Here is a 24,488-nt window from a genome sequence, read left to right as displayed (position 1 = left end):
GCTTCAACCTCTAAACACTCGGCGGATCTGAATGCCCTTCCGGGTAAAGACAAAGTCATCTGTGCCCATATCCCCTCATGTCGAGAGGAGCCTATGGCTTAAGGCGTTATCTGCCCTCTCAGTCCTATAACACTGTGTGTTCTTCTAGCTTGTAAAGCAGGCTTTATATACTCAATTACTGAAACTGAAGTAGATTTGTCTTCTGTTTCAGTATTTTGCTGTTGCCTGCATATAAATATGTGCATCCATGTGTGCATCCCTGTGTGTGTGTGTGTGTGTGTGTGTGTGTGTGTGTTTATGTTGTTCTGTCTAGGCACGTGTCACTGTCATCACCCTTCATGTCTCCACTGAGTGACAGTTGAGGGATGAACTTCAGCAGAGAGGTGGCCCGACAGACCAGTTGTTACACATACGTGATAGAGGATGACGATCCAGCCCTGGCAAGACTAAATGTATTCGAGGTGAGGCTGTCACCAAACATGAATTTTTAAATGTATCTTTATTTTATGACAGTTGCAATGCAGGAAACAGAGAATATCAGTTTCTTGATTTCTCAAATAATAAATGACCACCTGCAAAATGTCTAATTACCATGTCCTCACCAGGAAGAGATTTAAAACGACCACAAAGAAATGTAAAGAAACTGCAAAGAGACACATAATGACTACAAAGAGAAACTAAACAACTTCAAAGAGATGCAAAACAACCACAAAGACAGAAAAAATGAGCAAAAAAGATACTAAATTACCTCAAAGATGTACAAAACAACTACAAAGACACACAACTAGAGACAAAAAGACGATGAAGAGACACAAACTTTCAAAAAGACAAAACAAGACACAAAATGACTACAAAGAGAAAAAAAGGACTACAAAGAGACACAAAACAACCCCAAAGAGACACAAATGACTACTCAGACACACAGCAACAACAAAGACACACAAAACTATGACAAAAAGATACAAAATTACTATAAAGCAACACAAAATGACCAGAAAGCCACACAAAATGACTACACAGAGACACAAAACAACTTCACAGACACACAAAACTACCAGAAAGAGATATAAAATTACTACAAACCAACATGAAACTACTACAAAGAGACATAAATGACTACAGAGTTTTTCTCCCGTGTAGGCGAGGTGGTTGGGGGGGCTTTTGCATATCTGTGCCTAAGGGCCCATCTTCTCATAATCCGCCCCTGGTTTTAAGATGTGATTTCTCTCTTCTAGAGTGTTTATGTAAGACCCCATCAGTAATCCCACCCCTGTAACCTTAAAGAAAGCCATTGTGAAGAGCTGAACAGAGACCTGATGCTAACTCAAGTGTTGTGTAATAATGTTATGTGACTCGCAGTATTTAAAGTCACGAGAGCATTTAACAAATAGACATTATGTCATACTTGAATTTTTGTGTCAGGAACAAGATACTGATCGCTGTTAATGCCTGTGAGCATTATTGAGTATTATTTTCACTTTCATGTACTCTGTGGTGAAATCAGAGACACACTAATGGGGAAGTCGACATGGGTAACAGGCTCCTCTCTTCTACTCACTCTTCTTCTACTCTATTACATTCTACATTACTGTGTAGTTGGCAGAGAAGGGCGACCTGGCTGTGCTGGAGAACCTGGTGAGGAAGAGCCCAGAGGTCCTGAGTGAGAAAGATGAATGTGGAGCTAGTCCCCTTCATCACGCCGCTGCAGGGGACCACGTCACCCTCATCCAATTCATCACCTCTGTCATAGACTCACAGGGTAGGCATGCCTCTGTCATCTATCATAACTTGCTCTCCAGCACAAGTAAAATATGTGAACTCTAAGTTACCATAATTCTTTAAGTTGCTGCAAAAAGCAATATGTTTAGTTACATTACAGGGTGCTGTGTCTGATGGGAGTATCTACATGCATCCTTATATAATTGCATTTGTGTGTGTGTTTGCATGTGCTCTCCCAGATCTGAACAGCTGTGATGAGCAGGGCAACGTGCCCCTACACTGGGCAGTGGAGAGGAACAAGGCAGAGAGCTGCAGGGCTCTTCTGGACCTGGGGGCCGATCCCAACATCCTCAACAAGGGCCTCCTGGCCCCACTGCACCTGGCTGTCAGCCACGGACACAACAACCTGGTGGAGGTGAGGAAGCCGAAGGTGCCCAGCTGACATAACAATTTATATGAAGCACGTCTGCTCCTCTGGCTTTGTGTTTTCTCATTGATAACAAGGTTGCGTATAGATATTTATGACATTGCATGATTTTTCTTGACACTGAATATTGCATTTTAGCACTGTACTGTTAATCTAATGCATACAGCTACTATTAATTTATCTTTTGCAATAGAACATTTAATTCAGAACTCATTATTTTAAGGCACTGTATGAAAATTATAGGGGCGGGGGGGTGTCATTTTTAGTTTTTGCTGAAGGGATGGTAGTCAAACTTTAAAAATCATTTATTTAGTTCTCAACTCATATTTCTATTTTATTTCATATTTTATATTGGTTAATTTTTTTATACTAAAACACTAGGAATTATATTAGAGATTATAATATAGATTAATTATATTATATTACATTTTAAAAAAATAAAAAAATTAATCTTGTTTCATCTTCGTTTTTGCCATTATGCAAAGGATATGGAGAGGGGTCAGAATATTTTGATGAACAAGTCCTTCTGCTGAGAGCTGTTGCCTGTTCTTGCTTCACTCATTTGTTGGCTGTAATAATATTTTATTTAACAGTTCTTCATCCAAAAATAGAGAGTGGCTGTTTTTTGTCATTTTATGTTTGCCATAGATTTTTTGAGGGTTGGGGGAGAGTATTGCAATTTCTTCCTCAATGGGAGAGTCCAAAAACCTCATTGACAACACTCAACGGGGCCTTGCTTTTTCATTATCTAAGATAAGATTCACCACTTCTTCCCAGAACAATAATTTACATATAGTCCCTAATGGAGCAGACTGAATAACTTTAAAACCAAGCTTCTTTCTCTGATAAACTCACTATGCCAATCTGTCAAACCATCTCAACTTCCTCCTTAATGAAAAGGATGATAGGTTTAAAAAGGCTATTAGACGATCATATTACCACATATTTATAGCATTTTATAGTCACTTAGAAGCCACTGCACTCTGAAGTCAGCTGACAATTTTTCACATGTCTGACAAAACCTGACTCAACTGTCTACTTGGAAAAACCTTCTTCCATCGTCCCCATAGCATCTGGCTGCTTTCCACAAACTGACATAGTTGCAGTATGGTGGAGGATAAAGGACGTGGCATTTGTAAGAGAGTTGAGGACAAGAGCGAATGGAGATCACTGTTAAGTTTTTATCTGTGCCCCTTGCAGCTGCTGCTGTCCTACAGTGCTACAGACTGCAATCTACAGGGAGACCTTGGGAACACCCCTGTGATACTTGCCTGCTCCATCAATAACTGTGAGGCTCTCAGCACATTGGTATGTACAAGAGGGATGCATTCAGACCCATGTTTCATTCTGCTGCACTGTTCTTCCTGCACCACCCAGTAAAGGATAACTGTCCATCTGCACAGAACAGATTGTGTAGCTGTTCTTTATACTGACTGCCAGCTCTCTACAGCTTGTCTTCTGACGAAGAATTGTCTCTTGTTTGTCTTTCTCTCCATCCATTCTCCTATCTGTCAAAGCTAAAGCATGGAGCGCGGCTTTGCCAACAGAACAAGCTCGGCCATTTCCCCATGCATGCAGCTGCCTTCGCAGGTGCAAAGAAAGCCATGGAAGTGATCCTGAAGGCGGTATGACAAAAAGATTGATCTATCATCAAAAATAAAAAGTGCTGACAATAATGAAAAAAGTTTTTACAAGGCCAAACAGCACATTAAACTGATAGATAAGAGGCAAGTTCACCTCAGCCCCTAGAGACATTTAGCAGAATGTGCTTCTTTGTACACAGGCCAGATGCCCACATGCTGACAGTGTGTTTATCCGCAGTGGGAGGTCTGCTTGGCAAATTTTCTGTTGTTGGATAAAGGTTTAGTCAGAGCACAAAATATTTATGACATTTCTGTAATTGCTCAGCAAGGGAATTAATGGGTATTCGCATTCTTGTGCTCTTTGGTAAATTTACACGGACAGCCCACCATGAATGGACACAATTACTCATAACTTCCTCCCACTTAAAAAAAACAAAGAACCCTAATATTAAAGTCAAAGAAGGAAGACATTAAATGGAGGCTCTGCAATTGAAATTCCCTTGAAAGCTTGTCAGCAATAATAACAAACAAGCTTATACCAACAAGCATTGAAGTGAGGGTGTAGCATAACAAGTGATTTCTCTCTAAACACACCACACGTTAGAAAATACTTGTTTAAATAAAGTTAAAGACTGTAAACTGTGTAGTTTTGATTGTGGAGTTGGACCATTTTTTGTGTGTCCAGGATATTTGGAAAAAAGTGGCCTAATGACGCATTGCTCCCATCCAACATAAGTCTTCTTCTAGTATATAAAAACTACACTACTACTAACTTTAGAGCGGATAGCATTTTCCCCCTGGGTGTGAGCAGCATATTTGCAACATTTTTGCTACATTCTAGCTCTCTTAGCTCACTCAGTCTAATAAAAACATTAATAAACAACCCTGTTAAATCACACAGCAATCATATAAACACAAGCATAAACAGCAGTCAGCAACACACCTTTTAGTCTTTCAGCCTAAATCACTGGCATTATAAATTACTGCTCACTGATATATATATATTATATCTTTAACCAGGTAACAGAAATGTAGTGCTTATTGAGTCAAGAGCAGACATTACCTCTCTCATCTCCACCATGTCTGTCTCTATGTCTGTCTCTATGCCCGTCCTGCTACAGTTCTCTTCCAAAAGCTTAGCTGTGTTTGCTGTAGTTTTCCCGCTCTTCTTTTTCGTCTGTCAGTGAAGAAAGTAAAAATAGGGTCAGTTGATATTTGACTAAGCTAGCCAGCTAAGCGTTAATTCGTTCAAGTGAAACTTGATGCTGCACTTTTTAAGGGAGCATATTTAAACACAACCGAAGCACAGAAATTATAATAATTCTCGTAAAATTTTGTTATTAGCTCAAATTATGTCTGACTGGGGATAAATAACACCGAACTACAAACAGTTCAAAGGTAAATTTAGCTAGTTAAATCGCCTCACCTGTATTATCTCGCATCTACCTTTCGTGACGGATTTCCTGACAGTCCAGAAATGACAAATAGCGCCAAAACAAACCACCCCAAGAGTACCCACAAACCAACGCGTCTACCAAAGATTGCATATTGCCGACAAGAGCATTCCCTTCATCACCGACTCACACTTCTGATCATCAATGACTGATATCAAAAGGAGAAAGTCGTTCTCTTGGTATTGTAATATCTTTGCAGTTGACAAACGACATCAAAGTTAATTTGCTGCGTACCATTTAAAGCCGATACGTCCATGATTCAAAATCGGCCGTTAGAACTTCGCAGTTGAAATTTCCGACCTCTGACTTTCAAGCGCTCCAGGTGCACAAGGTAAAGAAAAACAAGTAGGTACAAGGTAGATTAATTGTCGCTGACATTCTTAAACGTGGTTTAAGAAGAAAATACATTTTAGTTCACGCAGTTCATTCGCGCAAAGCAAGATATAAGTCGAAATGACGAAAATAAAGTTGAAGTTTCAAGAATAAAGTCGAAATTTTGAGGAAAAAAAAGTCGAAATTTCGAGAGTAAAGTCTTAATATAATTTCGAGATGTAAGTCGAAATTTCGCGAATAAAATGCGAAAGGAGAGCCGCGCCGACCTCTGTGTACTTGCCCGACGAGGGCTGCTCGTGGCCGGGGTGATGGCGGCGGGGAGGTACCCCCCTCCTATCCCCTAGGGGAAGCTCCGGAGAGCCGCACCGACCTCTGTGTACTCGCCCGGCGAGGGCTGCTCGTGGCCGGGGTGCTACTTCCGAAGCTCCCCGGGATGAATTTACAACGTTTTTTCCCCTCCTCCTCACCACCACCAGCCCACCACAGTGGTTGGAGGTGAGACCACCAGGGCGTGGTGAGATCGAGGCGGGGGTCTTGGAGGCCCGGCCCGGTGTGACCTGGCCCGGCTGGCGGGATACACAGGGCGGGCAGGGTTTCCCTTGGGCGATAGGAGGAGGGTACCTCCCCGCCGCCATCACCCAGGCCACAAGCAGCCCTTGCCGGGCAAGCACACAGAGGTCGGCGCGGCTCCTCTCCTTTAGACTTTATCCTTGGAATTTCGACTTACATCTCGAAATTATACTAAGACTTTATTGCCAAAATGTCGACTTTTTTCTTAAAATTTCGACTTTATTCTTGAAATTTCAACTTTATTTTCGTCATTTCGACTTTAATCTCACTTTGCGCGAATGAACTGCGTGAACTAAAATGTATTTTCTTCTTAAACCACCTTTAAGAATGTGCCTTCCTTCCTAATCAGCGCAATGGTGGAATAGCTGGCTCATCTTTACAGAGATATGCATAAACTTTAGCGCATTACTTTAAAACGTATGAACAGCGCATGAGAACAGCCTGCAGACTGCTACTACCTGCTTATGAGAGTCTGTCGCTTCACAGCAACTCGTCCTTTGCTGAGCTCCTTCAGCTAACATGTCCAGCATTTCAGAGCAGAGATTACTGCTCACTATTTCACATTTTTTTAAATTCAACTTTATACACTTTGCAATGTTTTTAATCATACAAATTCGGCTGGGAGGTAATAGCACATATTTGATGAGACAAACTCAAAACAAATCTATTTTTGCTTTATTACAGACTTTGACTTCCTTCTTTATGAGTCTTATATGCATTCAGTGCATCATTCACAATTGAAACCGTGGATTTAATTCTCTGCTGGCAGGAGAGAAGTTGGGCCACACACTTGAATCCCACATCAACTATGTAGACAAGTCCAGGAGCAGTCCCCTCCATCTGGCTGTACGTGGCGGGAATATCGAGGCAATCCGTCTCTGCATTGCTACCGGGGCCAGAGTTGACCAGCAGCAGGTACTGACATCACAAACAAAACATGTAAATCTCTACTTTGCATAAATCTTTGCTTTCCATAAATCTTCAAATTGGCTGTCAAGAAGGGCAGACATTCACTCAGTTGTCAATTCTGTTTTTTCCACCACTCAACCATAATTGCTTTCCAGCTGTCCATTGCATGCTTTGTCAGATTTGCATTGTGTCCTTAATCTAGATCTCATTTGCCTACACCTGTAAAGCATTTCCCAAGCAAAGAGTCCCTTTACTGTTAGAACGAGTCAGTCTTATCACACCCATCTGGGAGTGATCGTTATGTTTAGCTCCAGGGTAGTGGCCAGAGCTGCAGCAGGAATAGGGAGCACAGTAATAACTTGGCTTGGCTAAATTGATACAAATTACCTCCACTTACACTGTGGAGCTGAGTGGAGCGATCACTGGCCTCCTCCTGCCAGTCCTGGTTATCTCATTATAGGCTTGTGTTACAGCCCCCAGTGTTCAGCCAGTAAGTCTGGAAGATACTTTGCTAATGTTACACAGGGGGAGAGTGCAATATGTATGTGTGCATGCATGCATGCATACTAATTCCTGTGTGTGTTTTTATGTTCTGCTCTGTCTAGCTCAGTATGTCAAAGTGTCTCTGTATTGAGCAGACATTATTTGTGTTTGCAGAGCTTGTGAATATTCATTACGTTGATTCAGAGTTCATCACTCATAATGAAACCATGTTTGCTGCCGTCCAGAATGACAGATCCACACCGCTTCATTTGGCCTGCACCCAGGGGGCTACTGAGGTAGTCAAACTGATGCTGTCCTCCTTTGACCAAGTGGAAGACATCATCAACCTAACTGATGGAGCGAATCAGACCCCTCTGCATAGGTGGGCTTAGCCTTTTCATCCACTTGCATATTTAATTTGATGTTATACATTGATTTTGGTATTTATAGCCGAGCCTCTAACTTACCATTTCTGGCAAAAAAAAAGTTGGACATGCAGAGAAAGTAGGCTTCTTTTGATTCTTGTTGAGTTAGATCATTACCAGAGGTCAGAGTCCTGTAGTGTGTCAGGTACCTGCCAGGTAACCCTCAAAAAAGTTGTTTAACAGGTAATAAGACATACAGTATATCTATGTAAATTCATGGGCACAGGTAAAAATAGACTAAATGTGGGTGGGGAGCGGGTATAAACAAAAATAATCATACGTGCCCGAGCTGGCTATGTGGATGCTTCTGCCTTATCCGACAACCATCCATCCAACAACTGACAGAGTGACAAAATTGCAGAGGAAACCTCATTATGGAGCAGAGGATGCAGCTAATGGTGATGATTCCCGCAAAATCAGTTACTTTTGTGTCACTTTGCATCACATCACCAACTAGTGTTTTGCACATAATTAGGAAAGTACATCATGCAAAACACTGTAACAGCAAAATGGTGTAAATAATCACAAGTCAGGTTGAGGGACTTTATTAATGGGTCGGGTTGGGGTTGGTTTTGAGTCCGAAATAATTCCAAGTAGAAAGTTGGTTCCGGTGCTGAGCCTTGCGGGTTAATAGACATAGCTAACGTAACACCACTCATCGGTTAGAAGACTCCCATTTTGAAGCCTCCAGTTTCACCATCTTATTTTTTTGGAGCCATAAGTGACCGTATTTGGACAAGAGGGTGGAGCAGTGGAGGAGGGTGGGTTGGTTGAATATGACCCATGTCTGTTCAGTACAGTGACACCTACAGACAGCATTTAAGAAGATTTTTCCTGAATTATGCATAGCTTTAAGCCTTAAAAGAAAGGCTTCGTATGGGTTTGGAAAGCAGGACACCTGCAGGACTCTGCCATAGGTTGTTATGTGTGGGGCTGTTTCTTGGCGAATCACATTGACTGTCGAGACATGTTATTACTGTGAAGTTGCCAGGCGCAATTATACACTCCAGTGAATTACTTTGTCACATAATCTCCCGATGAAAATGCTAATTAACAGTCTCTTGTTCAAACTTTTCTGTACAGATTAAAATGAGTTAGAACGTGTTAATTGGTAAACTTTAGAGATGCTGGAAGGCAAATTTTGTTACTTTTGGACAGAGCCAGGCTTGCTGTTTGCCCCTGTTTCCAGTCTTTATGCTAAACTAAGCTAATTAGCTGCTGTCTGTGCTGTGCTCAGAAATACTTTGTTTAATTAAATATTTTATTAGTAGACATTGTTTTAATTGGACTATTTTTAATTCAGGCCCTATAAAATGTACACCGCTGCATTTATGTAGATGTGTAATATCTGTGGTAACTACCTCAGCTGTTTGCTCAGGCTGTGTACTGATCAATCTATGTGCATAATATCAACACAATAACTCTGTGACAAACAAGAGCAACACAGATATGAAACCCTTGGGTATGGCTTGCGGACTAATTAGCTTTAATTAGGGACAATAATAATGATATGAATACATAATAAAGACGCTTGCCACATCGATTTTCTCTAAAAGCTATTTGTGTTGGCAGAGGCAGCAGCAGAGTAAGACATGGACAGGGGCAAAGGGGATAGATCCTCGTGAGTACATGTAGAAAGTCGCCAGAATACCAGGAATTAGTTTTTGAAGTGCGTCATTGAAGGGAGACATTACAATCCAGGAGATAAAAGATGTAACCACCGAGGAAAATCTGGTTGTTATATCACACTCTGACAAGGCAGATTGAGAGTTAGATCGTCCTTATTTAACATCTGACAGTGTTGACTCACAAGTCGTGTGTGTTGTGTGACTGGTTTACAACAACTGTGTTTGCTTTTCCAGGGCTACAATATTCGACCACACAGAGCTGGCAGAGTACCTCATTTCTTTGGTAAATAATGAACACACATGCGCACGCACACACACACACACACACACAAACACACCCAACAGCTGTCACACAAGGGACATTCCCAACACCAGTATCAGGGACTGTGTTATTAATCTTCTGCCTTAAGTGCAGAAATTGCATGAAAGACAGCAAAAGTGATTTTTTTTCTGTATTAAATACATCAGTTGTGCAAATTAAAGGGAAAATCAACAAGTTTTCCCTCTGTTATAAGAGCTGTCTTCAGTGCTCCTTAGGTTCGGTCAGGTTACTCTGCCTTTATACGGCATTTCCAACTTCAAACACACCTCTTGACTTAGCAAATGTTAAAGGTGCTACCTATTGCTTGTAGACCATCTGCCACCATCTGTGGCACTTCATAGAGTGTTTTAACAAAACTGTGTTGCCAGGAAAAAGCAAAGGTCCAAGTTTATCTTATGACCACTCATTCTGTAAGTAAACACAGCAACAGGAAATAAACTCGTACAAGCTGAGCGTGTTTGTCTTTGAAATCATGAAATAGTCTACAGAAATTGACATAACCTAGCATTAAAGGGCACCTATTTAGTTTGAGATCTTGCCATGATAAAGATAACAATTGAAGTAGTTCTTTCATTCATATTTGATTACTTTTAAAATCACAGTGTTGCTTCTTGTTCCCTTCCTCTGTTTCCATCTCTGCCTATGAGTTCAAAAATTTGAATAATCCATGTCACTAAACCTGAAATGAGCAGGTAATTGACAGCATGTTAAGCCCAACCAGCCACTTAGAAACTGTTGCTATAGAGTGCCCCAGTAATGTTGTTCTGTAGGCCAAACTGGAAGCCAATGTCGCCCTGGTTCCCTCATCAAAAAAGGGATTTTCTTCACAAATAAATGCCACTTTCAGGATTTTTGAAGCCTAAATGCAATCACCAGAGGAAAAAGTTATTGCTAAGCTAAAACGAGAGAGAGAGACTGTATTCTGAAAATAATAAGTACTTATGTAAGTATTTCACTTTTAAAATAATAACAAAGGAGAATGAGGACAAACTGATGCGTTTGTCAAATGGACGCTATACCTTATTACCTCAGCTCGAGTTGCTATACTCTCCCAAATCCTGCTTTAACACCCAGGTTTGGTAAGACAAATGCTGCTGGAAAAGCTAGGACAGGTTTGTGAAAACACCCAGGTTCCACGGCTCAAATGTAGCTGGGCAATGCTGCAATGTGTTGGTAAAAAACACAGAGTCCAAGCCATTAAGAGCCACTGAGAGACGCTGTGATGTAGAACGCAGTGAAGGTTGCCAAAACACACCTGTTTTTTGTTTGTTTGTTTGGTTTTGTCTCAAGCAGCAAGCATCTCCCCTAGGTGACATGTTGTCCACCTTCCCCTCCACCTCCCAATGACAACTAATATATCACTTCAGAAAAGTTGATATCATCTGTAAGAAATGTGCAAATGTAACACATTTGTGGTTTGCAGAAACATACAGTGTGAACATTTTCCTCTGGTGACTGGGCTGTGCCACACTACACATCTCAAGTTACATATCTGATATGACATTATGAGAAACTTATTGAGCTTTATTTGTTCTGTGAAATAGTACTGTCCTCTTGGTTTGTTCAGTAAACCAGTGCACAGAGCTGTCTCCATGCAAACTCCACTCTGCTTGAAAAAACCCGTGAAATGCAACGTAGACTTTGATACGCTGCTAATTTTCCCATGGTCTCATTTGTTTGGAATATTTGCAGCAATGTGTGTTAAAATTAATGTGGTAATTAATGAGGTAATTTTAAGGTTTTAGTACATTCTTCCCTCAGGGTGCAGACCTGAACAGCATTGATTGTAAAGGAAACTCTCCTTTGCTGCTTGCTACGAGCTGTGGAGCATGGAAAACTGTGGCTCTGCTACTGTCAAAGGGTGAGCTTGTGTACTTCACCTCGATCAGTGCTCATATTTTTGTAAAATGCTGGATAATGAAGGTTTCACACATGCATATGTTTATATTTTTCAGGGGCAAATGTCAATGTTAAAGACAGATGCGGTTGTAACTTTCTTCACCTGTCCATTCTCCAGCCCAAGGGCCTTAAAAACCTGCCGGAGGAGGTCCTGCAGGTACCCTGAATCATTGCAGCCAGCTTGTAACTTATCAAATGCACTGTATGCTGCTTAGACAAAGATGTCATTAAGATTGGAATTTAATTACTGTAATGTCCTTGATCAATTTGCCGTGAGCATGCATTCAAGGCCGGCTGATGAAGTTCATTATACTCTCACTAAGCCAGATGATCCTTTTAAAACATTGTAAGCTGTACCTAAAGCTACAATGATGCCTTTAAAATTAGTCACAGAGGAAGCCCTGATAGTTGTTTACAGACAAAGTATGAACGGGATTTCTCTATATGTGTTCAAATATTACTACGATAAATTATTATTTATATAACAGTAGTATGTGTGTGTGTGGGTGTGTATGTATCTGTAGCCATGGTAGAAGGTATAGATGTGCCCTTATGGTGCTGCAACATACTTAAAGGTCCCAAATTATGCTCAATTTCAAGTTCATACTTGTATTTGAGGTTTCTACAGGAACATGTTTACATGCTTTAATGTTAAAAAAACATATTATTTTTCCTAATATTCTCTGAATACACCTGTATTCACCCTCTTTATGAAACGCACCGTTTTAGCACCTGTTTCTTTAAGACAGTTTTCCGAAAAAGCAAAGTCTGTTCTCATTGGTTAGTTTTTCTTCTACATATGCATTTTCAGCATCTTTACACTATCACTGCAACAGGGAGATGACTGCAATGGCACTGTAGCAGCACTTCCTATCTTTGTATAATATAGTTGTGACATCACAACTTCAAAAAAGTCCTGACAACTCATTTAAAGGTACAGTTTCTAGATACATACTGTATGCATTTCTCTGTGGATTGAGGATTTTGATACTTTTACAATATTCATATAGCACCTACACCTGCTTTATTATAAAAAAAAGACATAGAAATCTAACTTTTGACAATATGGGACCTTTAAGTCTTTCGCATTTGTGTTTTGTTTTTTACACATATTATAAAGCATCGCAATGTATAATACATAAATGTGTTTATAATGTGTCTAACTTTAGCTCAGCAGTGTGAAGGCGCTGCTGAGCTGTGAGGACAACGAGGGATGCACTCCACTCCACTACGCTTGCCGACTGGGTATCCATGACTCAGTGAAGAACATGCTGGGCCTCTCGGGGCAGGTCGGCCTCGAATGCAAGTCCAAGGACAAGAAGTCTGCCCTGCACTTTGCTGCTCAGTGAGTTCGATTGGTCCCTGAGGGCATGACTTTCCATACCATCTAACTAAACAGTGCTGATTTGACCTGATTTTTCCTCAGAGTTGCTCCAAGTTTGCAAATTTGATCAAAGAAGTGCCAAGAATGTCACTGCTGTTGACACTGAGCGATGTAAGATGTAGAGTTCCTTTTATATTGCATGTTATTTTTAAGCTACAACATTCAATTTGCAGAGAGAAAGGCTGCACACTCTTGAGCAATTACTTTCTCCACAACAGAATTTTATAATTTATTGTTGGGGGAAATAGCTTTATTTGGAAGCAAAGGTAGCGACACATCTTACTTGTTATTAAATCCCAGTAGTACCTCTGTAACAAGTGGTGTGTATTGATCAGTGATACCACAAGAGTATATAACATTAATCAAAAATGGCTCCTCAGAGGACTTTGACTTACGATCTTCCTAAAGCCAAGACATTTATCTCTGTAATTGAATAACGGTGGTCAGATGAAAAATGAACAATATGCCTCCATTTACTCAAGTAAAGTCAGCTTTATTTATATGTAGCACATTTCATACACAATTAAATGCAACACAAAGTGCTTCACATTTACATGAAAACCATCTCCTCATTGCTCAGATGTTTTAATCCGACAATTGATTTCCGTGCTCAAAAGCCTTTTGATGATTAATTACTGTGACGTACCTATTATATAGTGACCCAAAGGAATTGTCACAAGAATAGAATTCAATTAGCAATGCATGTGTGAAGAAATGTCGCTAATAGAGTGAAATGAGCAGACATCCAACATTATTGTTATTGATTTTGCTATCATGTACATCTATTTCATTGGAATTAGAGGGCAAATGAAGGCCATGCTATGATATCATACTCTAACTCTTTTAGACACCTCATTCCTTTTCCCCAGCGGCCCCACTGCAGCGACACAAAGTGCTGCTGACCCTCTTAAAAGGTTCAGAGACAAAGAAAGATCAGCAAGCCAAAGTGTCACTTCTGTTTATGTCCTCTCACAGTTCACAGCACCATTAGTCAGTAACACATCCCAACACTTTTTAACTATATTTTACCTACAGGTTAAAGCCCTGTAATAGCAATCTTGAGTGTCTTTGAGCAAGACACTCAATCGCCAACATGAACTGTGCTGAAATTGCCCCCAGACCTCTGCTTCTGCAGAGCTGTTGTACAAAAAGGATTTCCATTTTAGAGATCAACAGATCAGTGGGGAAAAAAAGTTCCACCACAACCTATTGCCTCTCCTCATCCCTGATTTCTTTTAGGTATGGACGTTTCAATACATGTCAGAGATTACTGGAGACCATAACGGACTCTCGTCTGCTAAATGAAGGCGATGAGCGAGGCCTGACACCACTGCATTTGGCTTCAAAAGAGGGCCACACCAAGGTGGTTCAACTGCTGCTGCGCAAAGGAGCTCTCTTTCACAGGTAAACACGTGCCTATGACACGCACAATTTTTTAAATGAAGCTCTACTGAAAGTTCAGTCAGGAAGACTATACTTTTGTCTGTAATTTATTTCTCATACCATCTGCCATTCACCGCACACATGCAAGCTCTATCATAATTTCTTGCTGTCATTGTTGGGGGCCGTCATCTGAGTCATAAGCTGTTCTGTCAACTGATCACAGTTAACCAATAGCACAGTGACGCACCTTCTTGGTTACCCTATTATCTTCTGCATCTTGTTTTGAATATGGTTCTCTTTCTGCTTGTAGTTCTTTCATGCTGCAGTTGTGCACACCCTACACCTCCCCATCACCACCTAGTCTTTGCAGATTCACCAGCCTCATCAGCCATCAGTCTCAGTCATCAGCCACCACAAGTGTCTGTTTAGCTGAATTTATGATGAGGATGTACCTTAAAATGAGTTCAAATAAAATAGAATAAGTTAACTCAGAGTTTACACTTTTCCAAACATGCATCTCCAGAGGGAAAGTCCCAGAGGAAAGTGAGATTTTTGTGGACCATCCACCACCCCAACCTGCCTCCTTACAACTCAGGACTGCATCCTTGTTTACTCCTACCAGTGCATGGGTCATTTGATTGCAGCCTTTTCAAATATGTGGGATATGTATGAATTTGGGTGCATTGCTTTTCATAGGAAAACATACAAACAGTTTGTGAGAACAGCCTGCAAAAGAATAGTCTTCCTGACTGAACTTTTTGCTAGAGCTTGTCAAAACTTCAAGTTTTCCGTTGTAGTATCGAGAACAAAACTGTTGTTGATAACTTTGTTGCTGGAGCTTTGACCTCTTCAGACTTTTTTATCTTCTCCATGCACCTTAGCAGTAGGTGAAGTTGTGCCAGAAACCCTTACTCTACTTTGCTTCTTGTTTCAGTGATTACAAGGGCTGGACTTGTCTGCACCATGCTGCATCTGCAGGATACACACAAACTATGGACATTCTCCTGTCGGCCAATCTCAAGTTACTGGATAAAACAGATGAAGATGGGGTACGAATAACAAAGCCAAATTCATAATTTATTTTCCATCTTTTTCTCAAAACACTTCTGAGGATTATTTTTGCAGTTCGTGAAAAGTTGCCTAAATAGAATCCAGTATATATTCAGTTGTTTTCTGAACATTGGCACACTAATAACTACAAGTAGCACAGTGTAAATCAGACATTACTCCTCTATTATAAATGCTGTGTACTGTCTGCTGTTCTGCACTGATATACCAGAACACTGCACTGCACATCGCAGCAAGAGAGGGACACGTGGCCGCAGTCAAGCTCATGCTGTCTCGGAGAGCAGAGCTCACATTAAACAAGAATGACACGTCGTTCCTCCACGAAGCTCTGCAGAATGGGAGAAAAGATGTGGTCAATGCTGTAATTGACAGTGACAGGTACGTTTTTAATACAAGTGTCTGGCCTGGAGAGATATAAAAGTGAAGTAAAAATAAAAGGCTGAGCTTAAAGGGATAGTTCACACCCAAATCAAAAAATCATGTTTTTCCTCTTACCTGTAGTGCTATCTAATAATCTAGATTGTTCTAGTGTGAGTTAGAGTGTTGGAAATATCAACATCAAGATAGCTGCCTCTGAATTTAATGGAAATAGTTGGCACTCGGCTTGTGGTGCTCAAAGCGCCAAAAAACACATTTGATAACTCAGCAGCAATGTGTCTTTCCAGAAATCTTGTCCCAGTTATTGAATATAACCCCCTGACCTTGTTTTGAGCAGGAACTATTTTACTTGTAACAAAGTACACCAGCCAACAGTATCACCGCGCAGAAGAAAATGTACATCTACTCATGGATAAGAAGCTCTGTTTGGTAACACGTTAACATTGCTAGCTTAGTGGTGCTTGGTGAGCTAGCAATGGATGTCCCCTTCCTTCTGCACTGTGGTACAGTTGTCAGGTGTAATTTGGTAGGAAGAAAATAGAAAATAATACATGAAACTGCTCACAGCAAGATCTGTGGATTATCTTGTGTAACTAGGTCAAGATTTCTGAAAAACATTGCTGTAGAGTTTTTCAAATGTATTTTTCTGGCGCTTTGAGCACCACAAGCCCAGTGCCAGGAGAAGGCAGACATCTCTATGGCTAATATTTCCAATACTCTGCCACACACACCAAAATTGTCAAATTGATAAGCAACTTTTATGCCGCAGGTGCTTTTGTGTTCTACATTCATCACTTAAATTCTGGAAGTCATGGTGTGGATTTCTGTTTGAGAACTACCATTGGGTAGCAATAAAATCCCAAATTCTTACATTTTATGATGATTTTAAGATGAATCAGTGTTCTCTTCTTACAGATCTGTTGAGGCTTTGAGCCTGTTCACGCCCGGCTCTGGCCAGCGATGTCCTATACTAGACATGATTGAGTTTCTTCCTGAGACCTACAAGGTTTGCTACTGGCAAAGAAAAAAGTTGAACATCTTTTAAATAATATGTAAGGCCCTTAGATTGTCTGTCACAGTGTGTTTCCTCTTTCTTTAATAGCACCTGTTGGACTGCTGTGTGACAGAGTCTGATGATGATCACAACAGTCCTGACTATCATGTAACTCACTTACAATTTGCACAATAAAAACAATATTGTATAAAGCAGATCCCACGCAAAAAAAAACAATTCAAATTCTTTGTGTTGTAGATTGAATACAATTTCAAGTGGCTCCAAGCCCCTCTTACACAGATGAAGGAAACTGAGAAGACCCTGCGGGTTCCACCACTAGCTGCACTAAACGTAAGCAACTTTTGTTTTGTTTTTTTCTAAAATATAATTGTGGTGCAGCAGGATGCAAATGATGTATTCTGCCATGACTGATTTGTTCTAAAGTTTAATTGCAGTCACGTATCGGCCTCTGATGAGGCTCTGTAGGCTCTAAACTCACCTTCATGTATCCAGGTCTTCACATTTTGCAGGTACAGGCTCATATGATCAGGTTTAGCCTTTTTATCCATAAGGGACAGTGGTGATATTTTTTCTCTGTCCACTTATCTTCAGTGACAGTGGCAACTACACAGCCAAGGTTTGTGGCTCTGTCAGGTTTCCTCAGATTTCTGTTCCTCTGGTTGCTGTGAAAAGGTATAAAAGAACCTATCCAGCTGTCATGGCCCTCCAAGGAGAGAGGCCTGAGAGCAGCAGGCCCGCTGCTCGGTGCAGACTGTGGGTCAGTCTTCCTCCTTGACCCCTAATAAGGTACCAGGTGGGATTGATTTGTGAGGTCAGGCTGCTGCAGTCTTCTTGTAAACACTACTATACATGTTTATGGACGAGCTGCCAAATGTGGTCCCTAGTGGTCAACACCTCCCATCAGGCATTGCTTTGACTGTCAAAAGTGGATAAATTAGGGGACAGCTCAACCTGGGGCTACACTACACGACTTTCACAATCCTAAAAGATTCAGAAAAGACTGGGCTCTACAGATTGCTTATGATGACACTCAACGACTGCATCAAAAGAGAAAGGGCCACAACATCAAGTGATCGTTTACTGATGGTCATGTATGACAGGGGATGGTCTTCTTCAAAGATATAAGACAGGCAACTTACTGGTCTGGAGCCGCCTATGGCTCTTTAGCCCTTCTCCAGTGGCTCCCTGTGACTTTGACAAAAAAAATTAAGACGACCAAGTAACAGTTTTACTTTTTTTTTTTACATACAATGTGCATCACATGTCTATGGCCTAGTCTGCCTTTTCCACTAAATTTTTCTGAACCTCAATACTGGTGGCTAGTCTTGAGTCGCCATAGTTAGGCTAGCTATTGATGCAAAATCCAAAAATGGATGTTTCAGAGTAAATATAGAACTGAATAGTGCTTAGACAGATATGTTTGCTGTCACTGCCATTGCTGCACAGTTTAAGTAACAAATAATAATAGCTCACTGCAGAGTAGCCACCTTGTGGTTATTCATATTAATGAATGATCTGTAAGACCTATTGTCATGTGGTGTTGAGCAGGTGGTGCAAAACGCAGGAGACTGCAGGCAATATGAGCACTAATAGATCTCTCTTTATTCAAAGTTGGTGCAGGGAAAAAGCAAACTGGAGATCACACAACAAAAATCAAAGATCATCCAAAGGCTGAACTAAAAACCAGGAGTTGCATGTAAACTAGTCTGACGAGGGAATGAGGTGCAGTTGGAGAAAAGGGAGGAGAAGCTCAGGTGAGGGGAACGAGGCGATTAGGCAGGAAAACAGGAAGCTGATTGGCTGGGAAAACTCTGGAGCAGGGAGGGACTAATGAGGCTGATGCAGGGCAGGTGTGTACATGGGCCTGTAATGAATGAAATGTTCAAGTGCTCCTAATGTTACAATGTACTTCGACTGAATGCCATCTAAAGTTTGCATTTGGTCGAAAAAAATCTATGCTTTTGATAAATGTCTGAGCCCCATTTTAACATCACATTTTGCTGCCGCATTGCGTACTGTGTGCATTATAATGCACAGAAAGCTACCACGGTGTCAGTTAACTAAGATGAATAAAACAGTACTACCACTAGATTAAAAAAAAACATTTGATTGGTTGACGTTTCACTGCATTATTAGCGCACTGAAAAAAGTTGAAGCCAGCTCAGCTTTGATTTGTAGTACATCACATCCATCTGCAGCGACAAGTATCAGGCGTCAGTTTGTAGCTTCCATTTAAAATGACCTTTGACCTGTTACTGTTTGGCTCTTAATGTGAACACAGCATGAGGAATAAACTTACTTAAAGCTCCATAGTGGTTATCCGCATGTAAATTCATATTGTGATATTGACTATTCTTATCTCACAAATGGCTTTAATCTGCATAAAATGTTTACAGACATTTTCTTTTAATAACACAGTGGCACTGTACTGCAGAACCACAAACAATCTCATTTACCAACAGACTTTCTAGTTGCTGCTGTCATCCTACATTATGCCTGTGGGAGATTAATAAGATGTACATAGTGTACCTTTAAATCTTTTAGGCTTTAGCTGTCAGGCTGTTCTTTACCGCTTGTAGAAAATGTGCCATTATTCTGTGTCTTTCTGCAGGCAATGGTGCAGTATAACCGCATTGAACTCCTCAACCACCCTGTCTGCAAAAAGTACCTCGCAATGAAGTGGTGCGTCCTCAAGAGTGGCTTCTCTCACTCTGACATGTTGTGACTACTGATAGGATTGCAGGAAAGATGATTTGTTCCACTGAATGCACTGACTGTAATGCATTATTTACTTGAAATGTCATTCTTCCAGTAAAACCGTCTTTGTTTTATCCACAGGTTTGCGTATGGGAGCACAGCTCATGTGCTCAACATGTTCTTGTACCTGTTAGGTCTGCTGCCTCTCACTCACCTGATAGTGACTCTGAGGCCCAGCATGAACACCACTGAAACAGGAGAACACACCATCACCATGGTGTCCACATCTTTCATGAAGGTACTGGTGACAGTGATGATCAATATTAAAGAAGCTGTGTTTTAGCATGCATCATATGTATTGACATTTGTCATCTACAAAAATGTAGAAAATCCCAATATCCTTCATTTCACAGCAAAGTCTGTTCGTGACGTTCTGTATGGTGATGGTCTTGGTCATGAACGCCTACTCCATAGTGAAGGAAGTGGTGCAGATATCACAACAGGTACTGTGACTCAAATGTCATTACCTCACATGAGGCATGTGCTTATAAATCTTCTCAGTTAGGAAACCACAGTGATCAGCTGTGATGGATGAGCACGATCACTGAATGACTACAGTCATAATGTCACCTCTACACTTTACTTAGTCATTTGGATCATAACTACAAGACACACTTCCACAACACATCGCATGTTGAGAAATATACAGCTAAAAGCATTTTTATTTTTTTTTTGCATGATTGTTAAAGTGCAAGACAAAGAACATTTGGCTGAGAGTACATCAGGCAGTTAAAGCTATCTGCACTAAATTAAGGGAATACTTTACCTCTCAAATGATCATTTGTATATCACTTACTCACTTTGTGTTGTGCTGAAATTGTGAAAAGAATTTTTATTTTTCTCACATGCGTCAGGTAAACAAATTCTTGAAGTATAATCCAAGTCTCTTTAATCCAGTCATATGCTCAGTGCTTCACAAAAAGACAACCCTTTTGGGTCATTCTGCTTCCTGTATAGTGAAAACATAGGCTGAAAAATGGAGATCAAACTGTAAAACTAAGCAACACTGATCTAATAGAAACCAAGATTCTGTTACGGAGTTGTATATTTCTTGCCTCAAATGTTTTCAGAAACATGCAGAAGCATTTATTGGTCAGATGCATTCTGGCAGTTGTAGGTTTGCTACCCTTTGTGCAAAAGCCAACACCAGTCATTTTTCTCTTTCTTTTTGTCTGGTCATGTAACACCAATTTCAAAAGCATTTGTGTCTTTTCACTGCAAGGACAGCCTAGTTGTATGTGAGGAAGTATTTCTTTAAATGTCTGAAAAGTTGTCGGTCTTTCTATTTATTTTGTTTTTATGATTATTTTTTTTTCTTGTCTCTTAAAGCACTGGAATTACTTCAAGGATTATTCCAACCAGAGTGACTGGTTTTCAGCGATTTTCTCTCTCCTGTTCATCATACCCACCATGCTCAATGTCGAAGGTTCTTTACACTGGCAAGCAGGGGCATTGGCAGTTTTATCCTCCTGGATTGGATTTCTCCTTTATCTTCAGAGGTACTGTTCACTCTGACTTAATGGTGCCATTTAAACATAATGTCTTTTTTTATGGCATATAGGCCAATAAGAGGTATAATCTTCTGTCTCTCCAGGTTTGAGGGTGTTGGCATCTACGTTGTAATGTTTTGGGAGATCATGAGGACACTGTTTCGTATTGTGATGCTGTTTGTGTATCTGATGTTGGCCTTTAGTTTGGCCTTCCACGCACTGATGCTCAACCAGGTAAGACAAGAAAGCAATAATAAGACTTAAGTGGGGGTTAAAGTTTAAGACCCATTGAGTGGGCTCAGTAGATGTTTTTGTCATTATCGGTATATCTTTGGAGCATGAATGCATTGTGCCAAACTTACTGGCTGCTGGGAGAAGTTTGTGGAACAGACCTGTGAGTGGTATCAGTGTTGTTGTCTAACTCTTGGCAAGAAAGTGAATAAGTGTATTTTTCCAAAACTATTTGGCCCCACTGAGTCATGCTCTGCTTATGTATAACATATGCTTCATTTATTCATTGCTGCATTTTACCGTACTGTTAAAGAAAAATGAACATTTCCAGGTATTTCAACACCAATATCAAGCCAATGCTGGTTGTAATATTATTATATATAATATTATAATATTATGTATAGTTCTACATTTCCTTTGAAAAGGTGCTTCAGTCTATGATAGATAAAGCTGGTATTCTTTTTTATCCTCAGAAAGAGTTTGACACCGTGCCACTCTCAGTGGTACAAACCTTTGTGATGATGGTCGGGGAACTGAACTACCAGAATAACTTCCTGGATGCTTTTCTGAAGAATGAGCTTCCTTTTGATCTCCTGACTTACATTATTTTTGTGCAGTTTGTTCTGCTCATGCCAATACTGCTGGTGAACCTGATGGTAAGTATGCTCTGACAGGGGCGGAGCCAGATGTTGTAAACATTCACAGCTCAGCCGTAACCCAGACATGTCTGAAAGCATGCACCCTCAGGCAAGGTTTCTCCCATTTAGGGGAGGTATATGGACTATTTAAGGCTGTTCTCACGCACTGTTTGTATGTTTTTCTACGAAAAGTAATGCACCAAAAGTCATACACGTCCACTGTAATCTTGAGCCAGTTATTCGTGCATAACCCACATATTTTGTGAACTGTCCCAGAGGCAGGTTGGGGTGGTGGATGTGTCACAAAGCATAGCATAGCAAAGTTCCTGCAAAAAAAAAAGCTTTTAGTCATTTTAATGTCTATTGTCACCATGTCTTTTTTCCTAAAGCCAGCTTCTGTAACTTAACATTAAGTACCTAACTTAACTTATAACATTATCTGTAGGGTGCTAATTTGTAGGATGTCATCCAAACCACTGTACGAGGACTATTTTACAAGCCATCTGAGGTGAAAGAATGACTAAAGATCTGGAAATCATTTTGAAAAAACATGATAGTTAAAAAGGAGAAAAATCCATCCTGTAGAGCCTACATCCTGTTTAGCATCTAATTGTTCTCTAACTGTCTTCATTATTCTAAAAACCATAACACAACAAATGTTGAGTTATTTTCAATCCTGCCCCCTGAGAAAAAGAAACAATTCCCACCCACCGTCCTATTGCTAGCAAAGACACTTTATTGCTGAGTAAGCGTTTCAGTCGTCAGACCCTCATCAGATTGAATAAACCTGATGACGACCAAAAGGACAGTATGTGGGAATTCTCAGCATTACTAATCTTGAAACCTATCTTTGTTACACGATGCTGGAGTAGAGTTCACAGAATGAATGTTTAGCTGACAAATCTGCTTCATTTGAATCCATGCCATAATAATTTGGCTCCTCTCAGTGCAAATCAAGGATCCCCAAATAAATGCCAAATAAATGTGGTCCTCCACAATATCAGGCCAGCAGAAGAACATTTATTCAATTACAGGTTACTTGTGGGAATACCAGCCCCCTCCCCCCTTTTCGTCTCTGCTCAGCCTGGTGTGTCCATTTCCACTGACATCTTCTACTCACATGAGAGCTGCTAAGTGCTACTTTTAAATTGCATGCTTTTTATCTGTTTTTGGTTATGTTGTAGATCGGTTTAGCAGTTGGAGACATTGCCGAAGTACAAAGAAATGCTGCCTTAAAGAGAATAGGCATGCAGGTATGTATGGAAATGACTTGTCTCTCACTAGAGCTTTTTCTCAAAAAATATGCTGTTACATTGTCAAAACATAGAAGACATTCTCGTTGCCTGGTCTGCCATGGATATACTTGATAGATAAATAACCACAAGCACAGTTGATGGGGCTTGTTAGTAAGAGGTTCCTCTTTAAAGTTGCACTTCTGACCAAAACAATGTGAATTTCTGACCCCAGATTGAGCTCCACACTGCTCTGGAAGATAAGCTGCCTTATTGGTTTATGAAACGAGTCGACAAACCCTCCCTCGTCATCTACCCCAATCGCAACTGCTCCAGGGTATTCTCACTAATTGCTAAAAAGGGATATAACATCTTGATATGTCTTTCATTTCTGTCAGATCCCTTTCTCAAGCCTTTCCACTTTCGTTGACAGAACTTCATAAGGCAGTTACTCACAGGAGAGGAGGAGACAAATGATGTGTGGAATCGTCTGCAGGTCAAATCACAGGCCTGCACTGTGTTGGAGAATGAGCTCAAAAAGCAGAAGCGCCGGTAAAGCACTCATCACACATGATAATCACACGACAGTCAGTTTAATGCCCCCTCTAATCGTCATAAAACGATGCTTACTGCTGAGATGATGGATGTAAAATACAATGAAATACCGCATGGAATGCAACAACTGTGGTATATCAAGCAATTTCATAGTACTTTTTTTGATGCATGAGCGGCCCCTAGTGGTTGCAAAAAAACTGTGACCAGGTCACGGAGAGACAGAGAGATATGACTCACTGTATTCCTTTTTTATAATATGCACACTGAACCGCTCAGCAGTGTCGCCTCCAGGAAGCCTAATTATAAATCTACTCAAGTTGAAATGAAGACTATCACTGAGCCACAGGCGCTGATGTTTTCCTCTGCAGGATGAAAGAGGTGTCGAGCATGATGGAGAAGCAGCACAACCTCCTGAAGCTCATCATCCAGAAGATGGAGATCACCTCAGAGGCGGACGAGTATGACGGCCCCGTGCACGACAGGGGCCAAATGTGGCCGAGCCTGATTAAGGCTAAACCCAGAGGGCACAGCGTGTCACGGTGGGTTCCTCTGATGAAGGCCATCGAGTCCAAAAGAAACTGAAGAGCAGGAGATAAGGTCTCAAC

The 24,488-nt window shown here is 40.7% G+C and overlaps 1 protein-coding gene across 1 annotated transcript; it reads left to right on the top strand.

Moving 5' to 3' along the window:
- The first annotated feature begins 365 nt into the window (after positions 1-365).
- trpa1b (transient receptor potential cation channel, subfamily A, member 1b) lies at positions 366-24,488 on the top strand. Its single transcript, XM_042510725.1, has 27 exons — positions 366-461; positions 1,597-1,759; positions 1,959-2,134; positions 3,347-3,454; positions 3,664-3,766; positions 6,850-7,001; positions 7,724-7,860; positions 9,766-9,814; positions 11,615-11,714; positions 11,809-11,909; positions 12,922-13,097; positions 14,376-14,540; positions 15,454-15,568; positions 15,799-15,965; positions 16,881-16,971; positions 17,068-17,127; positions 17,218-17,310; positions 19,592-19,662; positions 19,819-19,975; positions 20,091-20,180; positions 21,067-21,236; positions 21,332-21,461; positions 21,932-22,114; positions 23,281-23,349; positions 23,564-23,665; positions 23,762-23,880; positions 24,252-24,488. Exons 1-27 carry the CDS (start codon positions 366-368, stop codon positions 24,463-24,465), a joined length of 3,357 nt encoding a protein of 1,118 aa, XP_042366659.1. The 3' UTR covers positions 24,466-24,488.

This window comes from Plectropomus leopardus, chromosome 21, assembly GCF_008729295.1.
Source record: "Plectropomus leopardus isolate mb chromosome 21, YSFRI_Pleo_2.0, whole genome shotgun sequence".
Taxonomy (NCBI): Eukaryota; Metazoa; Chordata; class Actinopteri; order Perciformes; family Serranidae; genus Plectropomus; species Plectropomus leopardus.
This window is presented reverse-complemented; position numbering and strand designations above follow the sequence as displayed.